Source organism: Fusarium redolens, assembly GCF_020744475.1.
Source record: "Fusarium redolens strain MPI-CAGE-AT-0023 chromosome Unknown BKA55scaffold_25, whole genome shotgun sequence".
NCBI classification, from domain to species: domain Eukaryota; kingdom Fungi; phylum Ascomycota; class Sordariomycetes; order Hypocreales; family Nectriaceae; genus Fusarium; species Fusarium redolens.
This window is the reverse complement of record NW_025763688.1, coordinates 115621-127811: the sequence shown is the minus strand read 5'-3', so window position 1 is coordinate 127811 and position 12191 is coordinate 115621. Positions and strand designations below refer to the sequence as shown.

General features: G+C 45.7%; 5 protein-coding genes across 5 annotated transcripts; 2 read left to right on the top strand and 3 right to left on the bottom strand.

The window, feature by feature from the left end:
- Positions 1-1166: 1166 nt before the first annotated feature.
- BKA55DRAFT_599122 (uncharacterized protein) lies at positions 1167-3683 on the top strand (the record flags this gene model as incomplete). Its single annotated transcript, XM_046196351.1, has 3 exons — positions 1167-1188; positions 1829-3042; positions 3111-3683. The coding sequence occupies 3 exons, from the start codon at positions 1167-1169 to the stop codon at positions 3681-3683; spliced, it is 1809 nt and encodes a 602-aa protein (XP_046042522.1).
- A 1451-nt stretch (positions 3684-5134) lies between these two features.
- BKA55DRAFT_696952 (uncharacterized protein) lies at positions 5135-5956 on the top strand (the record flags this gene model as incomplete). The annotated part of the gene is made up of 2 exons (XM_046200321.1): positions 5135-5359; positions 5462-5956. 2 exons carry the CDS (start codon positions 5135-5137, stop codon positions 5954-5956), a joined length of 720 nt encoding a protein of 239 aa, XP_046042521.1.
- A 350-nt stretch (positions 5957-6306) lies between these two features.
- Positions 6307-7173, bottom strand: BKA55DRAFT_212000 (uncharacterized protein). The gene has a single exon (XM_046185163.1). It carries the CDS (start codon positions 6856-6858, stop codon positions 6394-6396), a length of 465 nt encoding a protein of 154 aa, XP_046042520.1. The 5' UTR covers positions 6859-7173; the 3' UTR covers positions 6307-6393.
- Positions 7174-7244: 71 nt separating this feature from the next.
- BKA55DRAFT_696951 (uncharacterized protein) lies at positions 7245-9845 on the bottom strand (the record flags this gene model as incomplete). Its single annotated transcript, XM_046200320.1, has 4 exons — positions 7245-7954; positions 8013-8905; positions 8973-9501; positions 9590-9845. The coding sequence occupies 4 exons, from the start codon at positions 9843-9845 to the stop codon at positions 7245-7247; spliced, it is 2388 nt and encodes a 795-aa protein (XP_046042519.1).
- A 370-nt stretch (positions 9846-10215) lies between these two features.
- On the bottom strand, positions 10216-12039 carry BKA55DRAFT_655280 (major facilitator superfamily domain-containing protein; the record flags this gene model as incomplete). Its single annotated transcript, XM_046197417.1, has 6 exons — positions 10216-10489; positions 10568-10778; positions 10854-11210; positions 11292-11560; positions 11631-11863; positions 11914-12039. 6 exons carry the CDS (start codon positions 12037-12039, stop codon positions 10294-10296), a joined length of 1392 nt encoding a protein of 463 aa, XP_046042518.1. The 3' UTR covers positions 10216-10293.
- Between the last annotated feature and the right edge of the window lie 152 nt (positions 12040-12191).

Below are 12191 nucleotides of genomic sequence, written 5' to 3'. Positions count from 1 at the left end.
TAGTAGTAGTAGTAGTAGTAGTAGTAGTAGTAGTAGTAGTAGTAGTAGTAGTAGTAGTAGTAGTAGTAGTAGTAGTAGTAGTAGTAGTAGTAGTAGTAGGCGTTATCGAGGGCTGACTAGGCTCGGCTCTAGGCTCGGCTATGTTCCCGAGCCTAGTCCTATGTTTCATACTATGATGTTCCGGTCTTTTGCACATCCTCAGTTGTGGCTGAGACAGATATTCAGCTCCCGGTCATAGCGCGGAAACCCCAAGGCTTTCTCGGAATCCCACCATATATGTGGCCCCCAGACGCACATGGATGACATTAGCAGTCATCCATCCTCGTTTTTGCGTCTGCTTGAGCCAATGTCCAAGTTCACCCACCATCCGCTAACATCTGCGCGATATATTCGGTTAATTGTGCTTCAACCAGCTCTCTCATATACCCACCCAATTCACTGTTCTCTTATTAATATTCGTACGTCATTGCGGAGGTGGATACACTTGCCGCGGCACTGGAAACAGGTGCTAGCATCAACGCAGTCGACATAGACCCTGTCGGATTCATTATGCCAACGGTTGAGCTTATAATTATTCAAGAATTTGTCACTTAATAACGCGGCACTTGCGGGATACCAGGCATATAAATAGAGAACAGCATGACCGCACGTCCATCTAGTTTGAGCCAACGCTTCCTACCTAAGTCCTTCTATCGTGTTTGACCAATCTTTGCACAAGAGTTACAACAAAGTCCGAGCCAAGCGGCACTTCCCGAAAGCTACCCTCCACCTCAGCTCGCTAACTGCGTAAAGCCAGGCTAGACAAGTAGGTACAAGAATAGGGACCTTGAAAAGGTCCTTTTGAGGATAATTATCTTATCAATAGTTTAATATTCACGTTGAGCTAAATTAGAGGTTTTCGGGCAGATGCGTCTTGGTATGAATGTCGAGGCAGATGTGCCACTATCACATCGATATCACACTAATCCATTACTATCACCCTGCTGCCTACTCCATACTGTCGTCTGAGACTGCTGTGGGGATAAAGCCACTCTTTATCATGTAGATAGAGCACCCAAAGCGCTTCAACCAGTCACTCCTTAGATACGCAGTTTATAGTCAATCCAGTAGATATTTCCCATCATCATAGCCTTCTCCCAACAATTATAATATGCACTATCCCACAAATGGCAGCCGTCCAGATGCCAGGTCGGGCTAGTTCCATCGCCAGCTTAGGGCAACTGGCCGGCTGAATATCTCATGTGGTTAGTGTACATTATCGGACACTATTTTGTTGCTTCCGACGGGCTGAAGGGGCTTTTGAGGCTTCTAACCGTGGTGATTAAACGCCTGTGCAGACCAGATAAAGAGACCGTGCATAGCTCAAAACGGCAAGCCTTAGGCGTGATTTGGGCTGCTCAAACGCTCTGGTGGTGATTGATTCCAGCGGCATGAAAAGAGGCGCCCTCTCGCCTTAACAAAGGGTTTCTGCCCTATCATAGCCTCCGGCTGGCAGGGCCTGAGGGATAAGGCTAGGATTGGTCTTTCCCTGACGATTAGTCGCTTCATCTGGTTCATAGGTAACGTAAAGCTCATGGGCGTCCACACCAACTCCCTTCCGCCCCCACCAAACCAAGACCGAAGGCGTCCGGGCCATCGCCATAAAATCCTTCAACTTCCCCATCCTCATCGCCGCCTACTCCATCCTCATCCAAATAGTCTTCCTCGCCGATAAAATTCCTGCGTTGCTTCATCTGGTTCATAGAAAACATAAAGCTCATGGATGTCTACACCAACCCCCCCTCAAACACCTACAGCCTTGGCACCCTCTTCACTCTACCTACGAAAGCCGGCGGCGTCCCGGCCATCTCCATAAAATCCTCCAACTTCCCCATCCTCATCGCCACCTACTCCATCCTCATCCAAATCATCTTCGCGAGTCTATGGCAGTTCTTGGCCAACCTCGTTCTCCTCTGCCACGCGTTCCGGGGCGCTGATGCGGGTCGCGCACGCTATGTCGCTTTAGTCGCCTTCTGGAACTCGAGCAACCCCTGGACAGCCACAACCACGATGGGGGCCTTCCTCTGCCAGGCCATCATTAACGGCGGAAACGGGCGAGTGTCCCGACCAGAAAAATTCCACGGCATCATCCTCTTCCTCCTCTCCGCGACCATCGCTTTTGGCGGAATTGCCGCATCGATATTCATTCCCAACGCCATGTCCCTTGGCCCTGCTGCGCCAGTCCACCCAAAATCCGTCTTCCTCCCCGAGCTTGAAGACATCGCATCGTCATCAAGCATCCGTATCAATCGGCTGAACGCCCCCGCCATATTGCGTGCACTGGGGAGCACAGAGGCGTTTAAGGACGTGACTGCGAGGAAGAACGTCGATACAGTGAAGACGACATTGCCGGGTAGCAATGCGACTCACCCACGGCAGCGGTACGATTACCGGTACACCATCACCGCAAGGGAGTTCGGGTTGCAAGCCCCTTTGGAGTTCTCGCATAAAGTCCAGGGATCCTGCAGCACCGAATATAATTGGCTCCGTCCTGTCCCAGACATTGCAGACCCAGCACGGTTTAACGGATACGTTCCATTCGACCTCGACCCCGTGGAGCCAATCCTGTTAGACCCAACCGACAACATGACCGCTTTGTGGACCCAGCCAAGCATGGGGATTGAATACCACCCCTCGGATGAGGACCTGACGATCACGAACCGCTCATTTGCCCTGATCCCCCAACTCGCACACGCCGGGAGTATCACGGCCAGTACAGATCCATGGTACCTTACCGAACCGTTCAATTCGGAAACTGTGGGGTTCCTGGGGTACCGCATCAAATCCAGTCGCCCAGCCATGTCCTGTTGGGAAGAATCCCTCCTCTGCCTACACAAAACCTGTACATCCGTAGACGGCATCAAAAAAACGCCTCTCCCCAAGGGCCTCCGCATAATTGTCATGGGCAAATTCTCCATTCCCGTACTTACCAATATAATCCTATTAGCTGGACCTGCGGCGCTTAAATCCGTCGCTGGTATTGGGGGACAGGACTCCTGGACTGTGCGTCCTCGACGCTAAAAGACGACCTTGACAGGCTGGTCCTCGCAGCTTATCTTAGCTCCCGTGAGGTATTCCGCGAGACTGCGCTGTTGGGCCCACAAGCAGGAATGAGCAACATCCTCGAATCCGCGAACGGTGACCTCTTTCCCGGGTCTGCGGACTTTGTCATGTTGACGGGTGATGTCACAGCGATATCTTATTCCTCCCTCATTGCTATACCCGTGACATGTCTTGCTGTCACACTCCTTGCTGCAATGCTCCCACTGGTGAGGAAAATGGTTTTAAAAGCACCTACCACTAATCGAAGACACGCGTCCGTGACGTATGCTGCCCTCTGCGCAGGGTTGAGGGCCACTCAGTTGTATAGGATGGTGGATGAGAAAATACTCTGCACGCCAGATTGGGTTAATAGGAAGAACATTATTCCGTTGCCACCACCCGCTGAGACAATGGCGAGGGTGTTGGTTCCGTCTTTTGTTGGAAACGCAGTGGAGTTTCGGGAAGACGGGGAAGACGGGGAAGACAGAGATGGCGGGGATCGTTGTCGTTTGACAGGCGCAGACGATAGGAGAAGAGACAGTTCTTCTATTGAGATTCCGAGTGAGGATAGAGTTAGGCTTGATATTTTGGCACCTCCTTGAGTTATCAGGCCGAGTTTAAGTCGAAGTTTGGGAGCCGTTGTCCAGACTTGTCTATCCTGATATGCTATCCTGCTATATCTGATATAATATATATTAGATATCGGATAAAGCTAGGCACCTTTACCCTAATATTAGGATAGATATTATAATAAGGTGCATACTCTAATTAGTTAGATACCATTTTATTGCCTAATAATATCGGATTTTTCTATATTTATAATTTTTAAAGCTCTTAAATATTATTTATATAACGGCTGCACCTAACCACTACGCCACAGGGCAAAAGATCAGGCTATAACTGCTATTGTAGTAATTGTAGTAATATATTTAGCTGCTTATAGAGCCTTATAGCGCTATTACAGGCATAAATTATAATACTAACCTTCTTCCTATAGCCTACCTAAAAGGTCTTTTATTAACCTCTATTACTATACTTTAAGTATTTATTTTATAATAAGTTATTTAACCTAACTTCTAATTATAATTATTAATAAAATTATAATTATATTATTATAATATTTTAAAAAAGCCTATAGCTATTTAATAAGGCCTTTTATATTAAAATACCTAACTTAATTTTTTATTTTATAATAACTCTTAAAGATTATAAATATAAAAATAAATTTTATAATATAATAATAAAAATTAAAAAAGCTTAAAATAAAAAAAATATTATTACTTTTATTAAATAAGTTATTTTAAATTATAAGATCTTTTTATTTACATATTATTATTATAAAAAGCTAATAATTTCTAAAGGCTATTTTAAGAAAGAGATTAAGTTGATATAAAAGTTAAAGTAATCTTTTATAATAAAAAGGCTTATAAAAATAAATAATAAATTTTCTTAAAAATCTAACTTTAAGACTTTTAATTTTTTATTTAGCTAATTATTATTATTAATTATTTTAAAGGCTATTTTAAGTATTTCCTTAAATTTAAGATTTTTTTAATTCTTTTTTTTAAATATTATAATAATTTAGGGTTTTAAGATATAAAATAAGTTTTAAATATAATTATTTATAATATATTAAAACTACTAAGTTATAATTTTAATTAACCTTCTTATTACAGATATAACTTTTATAAAGTTATAATAAAATTAATTTAAGTAATATATAATAAATATTTATTTTTATATTAAAAGTATAAATAGGTTATTAATAATTTTATTAAAAGGCTTAAGTAAATTAAGATTAAGGATTTCCTTATAATCTTTCTTAGTATTTATTATTAAGGCTATATTATATATTTCCTATTAAGTATTTTATATACTTTTGTTTTATTATTATTATAAGATTATAAACCCCTTTAGTCTTTAATATGTCTTATTTATTTTATTAATAATATTCCTAAGCTATTTATAAAGTTATTTAACTTCTAAGTTATTAATACTTAAAGATAAGTTATTTATATTATTTATTTCCTAGTTAGTCAGACACGCACTCAACATGAATGAAGCGAGACGCCAACAGATCGCAGTCGCTCTTCGCCAGTACCGTGAAAAGGTATTACAGCACAATTCATTCTTGCTCCGTACTCTAGTAGAGAAGGTGGAAGCCCAGCCTGCTCCGTGGAACTGTCCAGAATCGGTCGCACAGAGACTACGAATGCAAGCCATCCAAGAACTCGTAGGAGTTCCTGAGTCTATCACATCGCCACGAGATGTCCTTGATGTGAGTATTATCTCTTCATTGATCTCGTCGGCCTCGCTCGACGGTGTGGATGACGATCCAGTCGACCCCTCGCTAAGATGAGAATACTTCGCCGGCCTCAAGGCAAGCATTGCAGAGAGGGGTGTGGAGGTTGCCGAATTCCCCCCCTCAGACTTGGAGTACCTCTGCACACTCGTTAGTGGCATCACAGGTCCGGGATTGCCATTTCATCGAGAAGCATCTCATTTCGACTTCATCACCCCTCTCCAGCGCGAAAAGATGAAGGACATGATGGAGGCTGTCTGTGTGCCAATACGGAATGATACAGGATACGGGGAACACAACCAACTCACGTGGATCTGGGAAGAATGGGAAATTGCCATAGCATTCAAGATTGGTGGTGGTCCCCGCAGTTGGGGTGGCTCATACGCGATATACTGCCGGAATGAGGACAAGGAGCAGTGGAAATGGAGATATGGAGTTCATGATGAAGACTGGTACAGCGATGTCTATGAGGATGTGGAGGAATTTCTTGGCTTCTATGCTTTTTTTAATGAGCAAACTGAGGAAGAGCTTGAGGATGACATAACTAGCTTGTCAGCACTAGTAGGATTTTAGTAAATACCTAGTGGGTTGAGAATGCATTTGCCTCTACCTCTAAGGAGGTAGTGCTGTAACCTGTCACTGCGTCAAAACTGTAACTTTTTGTCACCTCATATTACTTTATATAACTGATAAAAATAGTACATCAGCCACTAAGCTATCAATAGTACTGTACATTAAGAGTCGTGTCAGCGAAAAGGTATATGGGCCAGGCTCAGTATTGAGTATCTGATGTCTGCAATTTTCCCAGCCATGTTTCTCACTCGAGCGAGACTCCATAGAAGATAGACTATAACCGCATCTAGCTCGTTGCAACCTAGCACATAGCTAATGAGAACCAAGGCTTCACCAAGACCGAGAAAAAACAGTGTTCGTAACCATCGGGGATGATTTGGCGAGGTAATTGATGCTATAAGAGCCAGGATCAAACACCCATCTGACAAGTTACTGAGCTAGTGGGCCATCAGTGATGATCTCTTTTGATGTAACGCCAAAGGAAAGGAGTTGGATACCAGTGCAAGAATATGGTTAGGTCCAATGAGGTCAGACCAGAACATGACAGTACCAAAGAACAAACAATATAGCACTGATTCCTTGTAGAGGCTTCCTGCTGTTAAAAAGTCGTCCATTTTTGATACCTGAAAGAATGCAGCGGCGACTAAGGCCCATGGAAACCGACACGTGCTAGTAAGAATTTCCACTGTTGGTTGAGACGGCCCCAGGGTTGCGGATAAAGGAGCGAAGAGCTCCAGCGTGAGTTGACCTCCAGCGCTAAACTCGGTCAGGGCATCATGTAGATGTATGAGAAAGGGGCTGTAATTGGGCGCTGAGCGGCTTATGGCGATGAAGACAATGATGAGTATAGGGAAAATAATGATCTGCCTAGTCACGCTGGAATGTGCAAGTTGGATCTCCATTGCGTCTATCTCTTAAGGAATTGACTTGTTGCAAGAAGAGAAAATAAGACGCGAGGATAAAGTGATAGCGTGACTCATGCCGTCGTACTTGTGTGCCTGTTGGTTCTGTGCCTGTTGGTTCTGCGTACCCTGGCAATAAGGTAATCAGCCGATATAGGAATCTGCGAGACAATCCATTTGATTCTAGGCGAGGTTCTTAGAGCATGTGCCTCGGCCGGGATTAACTTGTATTTCTTCAAGAGATCTTTCCGTAATAAGTTTTCCTTTTGCTTTTTTTCTCCAGCTTACAGTATCTACGTAAGCCCTATTTCTACCCTATAATATAGCCTATAACCAGAGCTGTATCTCGGTTTGTGCTATATAATGGTGGTGATAGAATTAGAGAATTACACGTTTGGTAAGCTCCACAAGAAATCCCAAGACCTGTCTTCTGGCTCGGCTATGTCGGGGTCATCAGTGGCGAAGCCGAACGGAGCTATACTAGGATCAAACGGTAGGGCAAGCCAGTCATCCACAGCTGGCATCGGCAAATCTCCTAGAGCACCGTCTCCTTGCGGTACGCTGTTGTCGAATATCCATTGGGAGGTTGGGTCCACTGGATGAATTCCTCGAGGAATCGAAGTTGGGACCATGCTTTGCCTATACTTCTCCAGATGCATGTCCAACAACTCTCCATACCTCGAAGCCAAATGCATCTCGTCGAGACTACTATTTCTCAAAGCTTGGATGCTTCTTTCCAATATTCCAAGAGACGTTTCTAGATCTGTTGTACGGATTCCAAGGCTTAGAGCTTTTAGAAGGAAGATAGAAGCCATGATAATGCGAAGGAACACTCGAACAGGACAATACCGGAGCGTACCAGCCTCGAATAGCCTATTGACTGACTGGAGAGCCTGGCATGATGAGTCGATGACTTCTTTGATGAAAGAATAGTCTGTTGCCGTGATGGACGACTGAAGAACGTCGGTATCGATCGAGTTTGGCGGCCTCCTACCAATGACTCGATCAACGGCGGCTTGGATGCCAAATGAATTCATGAAAGCCCGGAGATAATTAAACTCAATAGTCAAGTCTTCGTATGCGTGAGAAGATAAAGCTGAAGCGACAAAAGGTTAGTACAGGATCGTCTCGGAAAGAAGAAGGCATGTGCGCACTCTCGTGACTGAGGTGGGCTGTCTTCCACCCCGCTAGCTGTTTCTGAAAGTGTTTGATGATGTTCACGTATCTGCAGCTACTAAGGATTTCTCGAATTCCTGCGGCTGACGGACACAGAACATCAATGACGGTTCGTGTAAGATTGGTCAAGTCGAGCCATGCTGTCACTATGGCTGAATCGCCCTGTACGTATCGTCTGGAAGGATCTGACATGAAGCGTGAGACAGAAGTAGGCATCATAGAAGGGCATCCTAGTCGACTGGATTGCTGCTCTAGAAAGATATAGAGCAGATCGCGCAATCGTGTCTGCTCTGCTTTGAATCCTGGTGGCTGTGTAGACATATCAGCTCTTTCGCCATCATCGCAGAGCCCAAGTTCAAGAGCCAAAGATTGCACACAGCCTAGGAGCATCCAAGACATACGATCAGAAGTCTTGGCGGGGAGGATAACGTCTCTGAGCCACTGGGCTTGATTGTCATCAGTGGCGTCTGCCTGATTACCGAACTGATCATCCCGAGGATCCGACTCTGTGAGCAGGATAGATGAGTCCCAGCCATCTGAAGCCGGTGGTAGGTGTATCGCTTGTGGGTGCCACTCTATGATCAGCAGAAGAGCTTCGATAGAGCCTCTCGTTCTTGTTTTCGCCTTGGATCGCTTTTCTTGGCCAAAGATGATTCTCATGACGAGATGCTGACAATGCTCCCATAATCGATGATGGATAATGGTGCTTCTAGCCAGACCACCGTGACCTCCCAAGAGGTGGTACCGGGATGAAATCATCAAAATCACACAGCAGAGTAGAGGCTCTTGTGTGATGAGCTTGTAGTGTCTTTCATGGCTCAGGTCAAAGCCTTTGGATACCGGAGACAGTGGCGCTAGATTCTGCTGAAACCTAGCGATGCGGCAATTAATCATTCTATCTTTCACTCCGTCTTCACGTCTTCAATGATGACACTTACAAATCAACGTAGTTGACTGCCTCTTCGGCTGTGAACCAGCCCATTTTGACAAAGCGGAATGACCGCCATATCGTCAAAGGATTGGGAGGGGTAGGAAAAGAGGATGTCCTGATAGAGGCAGTTGTCCCAGGACTCGATATCTCTCCGGTATGGTGCAGTGTATGCCGTGAAACGGGACCTGGATTAGTAGCACCATCCTTGTTGGCGTGTTCGATCGCAGGCTGGAACAAAAGCCGCAGTGCGTCGTTCCCGTTCGAAACAAGCGTTACTGTGAGGTCACCAGCAGGTCCCGCAGAGCTGGTAGACGGTGAAGTTTCGTCCATGACAGCTTGATGCCGAGGTTGAGAGAGATCGTGCGCCAGTGCATTGCTGACAGATAAAGGAAGATCTGGGTAATTCTGTGGAGGCAAGGTCAAATCCTCGCTGTTGCTGAGTAGCTGCGATGGCTCTTGAGTAGATGCATCTTGGCTCAGAGTGGCTGGAGCTGGCGAGGTGCTCTCTCTGGTAGTACCATCTTGTGAGCCGAGAGCTTGTTGGAGACATCACCATGTTAGTAAGATGGGTGGCAAAGTGTAAATCGATGGACATGGGATCTGAGGCTCAAGATAGATACATACCTTCTTTCGACGATCCTCTTCTGCTGCCGGTCTTGTTCCGCTTTCGATAAGAACGTTCATCGCTGAATACACATTCTTTGAGTTCCCTTTGACACCTCAAGCAAGACACGCCAGGTTTGTCAACGACACAACGAATCTTCTTCTTCCGACACAACTCGCAAGCCTGGTAGCCCCGGCGGAAATCCCGTACACGTCGTCCGCGAGAGGGTCCATTACTACCGGCCAAAGTGGACTGGGTTTGAGCGTCAGCGTCCATTGGTGCTTTTCTGGGTCAAGGGAGTCGCCCAGTGGTCAATTGTCTGAGGATCCTGTGAATCGGAAGGGAGACGGAAAGTAGCGGATGGTGACGGATATAAATACCTCTGCGACGGATGTCTACCAGGTGACGACAGGTGCTAGCGTAGCGTGGCATCGTGCGGGGGATTGACTGGGGTTCGTCACTCGAAAATCTGGCTCGGGAAATGGCTTGCGAATAAGAGATACGGATAGAGAGGTCGAATGCGTGTTGACTCTCTTAGTAGTGACTGTGAATCGTGTAGCCAATATTAAAAAAGACAGGCATAAGATTGCAATGTCGCAAAGATCGAATATTTTTACTATTGTGCAGGGTAACTAAACTATGTCATGGATCACACCCTAGAGTAAAGCAAACTTGATGGGACGAATCTTCCACCCATTCCAACAAATCGAAACACGTCATCATTTTACGTGAGGTAGCGGAAATTCTTGTTCTTATCGCCAAGTTCCGTAACATCAACAGCCATATCGGCATCGACGGGGCCATATTCACGGTCTCTTCTCTTGTTCTCACGCTCTAGAGCAAAGTGGAGACCTAACCCAAGGATAGAAATGAGTCCGGTCAGTCCGCAGCCAATGGCGGTGCCCCGAAGGTAAAGAGGCCTGGTGTAAGCATTGTGTTAGTTTATGAACGCCAAAGCATGAGCTTTGAAAGAAGCTACTGGAGTAAAAGACACTTACCCATCAGAACTGGGGAAGACAACACTACTAACAAAGGAGGAGCATTGACCAAAGGTAGCCAAAATTGCTAGTCCAGCACCCTTCTTCGAGTCTCCTCCTTGATTATTCAGTAGCCAGGTGATATTGATGCAAAGTGCAGGGAAAACTCCACAGGACGCTAGAAAGATGGCGGCATAGCGAGTTGCCTTCTTAGACTCATCCTGGACAATGACTAGAATGAGGTAGCCAATAAAGCCAATAAGAGCGCTACCGCTCACAATGTATCCTCTCTTGCCATACCTATCACTTATTAAAGCTGCCAGCACGCAGCAAATAAAGGCTAGAAAGTATGGCGGTGCAGTGAGGCCCTGTGCAGTAACGGACGAGTAGCCCATATCGCGGACAATTGTCGGGAGAAAGTTCGAAAGGCCTGCGAAAGAATAGTTGCAGCAAAAATGAATGACGGTATGGATATAGTTCTGGTAGTCTGTCAGGCCAGCAAATATCTGGTTCCAGCGAACACCAGTCTTCTTGGTGCGATCGCGGACCTGGAGCCGCTCAACAGCGTAGGTGGCATCTTCTTCAGACAGGTATTTGGCCTTATCTGGAGAATCTGCCAAGAAAAACCAAGCCACGACGGAGAAAGCCACAGTTGGGGCACCTTCTATAGTAACAAGCCAGTTAGAAAGCTGCGAGCTAGAGAACTGCGCGTGCGCTGGGGGCTGCCAGCGTGTTTCCCACGTACCAATGATGAAGAGGTATCTCCAAGGCTCCATCGAGCCTCTGATATGGGTGATGCCGTAGGCCAACGCAGAGGCGAAGCAATTGGCTAATGGGGACATTCCTAGGAGGAGAGAAACCCGAAAGCCTAGTTCCTTACGACGGTAGAACAAAGAGAGAAAATATGGTGCACCAGCACCAAATCCAGCCTCGAATACACCAAGGAGAGCTCGGGTGGCAATGAGTCCCCCAAGGTTCTTCGCGGCACCAGAGCACATGGCTGCAGTTCCCCAACTATAAATAACAGACTGTTAGTGCCTACTGATGGCATGGTCATCCGCAAACATGGGATAGGCTTGCTTACCACACACAAAGCGTGGCGACGTATTTGCTGGCAGGAAGGACCTTCCAAAATAGGTTGGTCCACTCGAAGCAAACGTAGCAGATGTAGAACGAATTGAGGACCCAGGCCCATTCAGAGTCGCTAAGACCTAGGTCCTCCTTGGCACCAGCGGTTTTGGCGTTTCCAATATTTCCTCGATCGAGATAAGATAGGACGTACAAGCAGCAAACAATGGGGAGAAGTCGGCGATCAAACTAGATAACAGTTAGTAGAGTCATTTTATTTGGCACGACCACCAGCTTACTGCATTCTTGATACGCTCGTTGGACTCTTTGGGAACTTCGACACGTTGCTGTTCCTGATGCTCTGCTGCATGTTCTAGTTCCTCTGCGTCCAGGGACATCTTATTCTCAGATTTTGAACGATTCATGATGACGAAAGATGAGGCTGTACCGAAAGGTGAATTTTAGATGTGGAGGAAGCCTGATGATTTAGTAGTTCAAGATGGATATTTCTCGAGGACATGAGTGGGTTTTAGTAGACGAGAGATGGACTATCACTTTCAAGGTGTTTTGACTCTAT

Bases quoted from the DNA above. Each gene is read 5' to 3' on its own strand.
- BKA55DRAFT_212000 (XM_046185163.1), bottom strand. From the start codon at position 6,858: ATGGAGATCCAACTTGCACATTCCAGCGTGACTAGGCAGATCATTATT.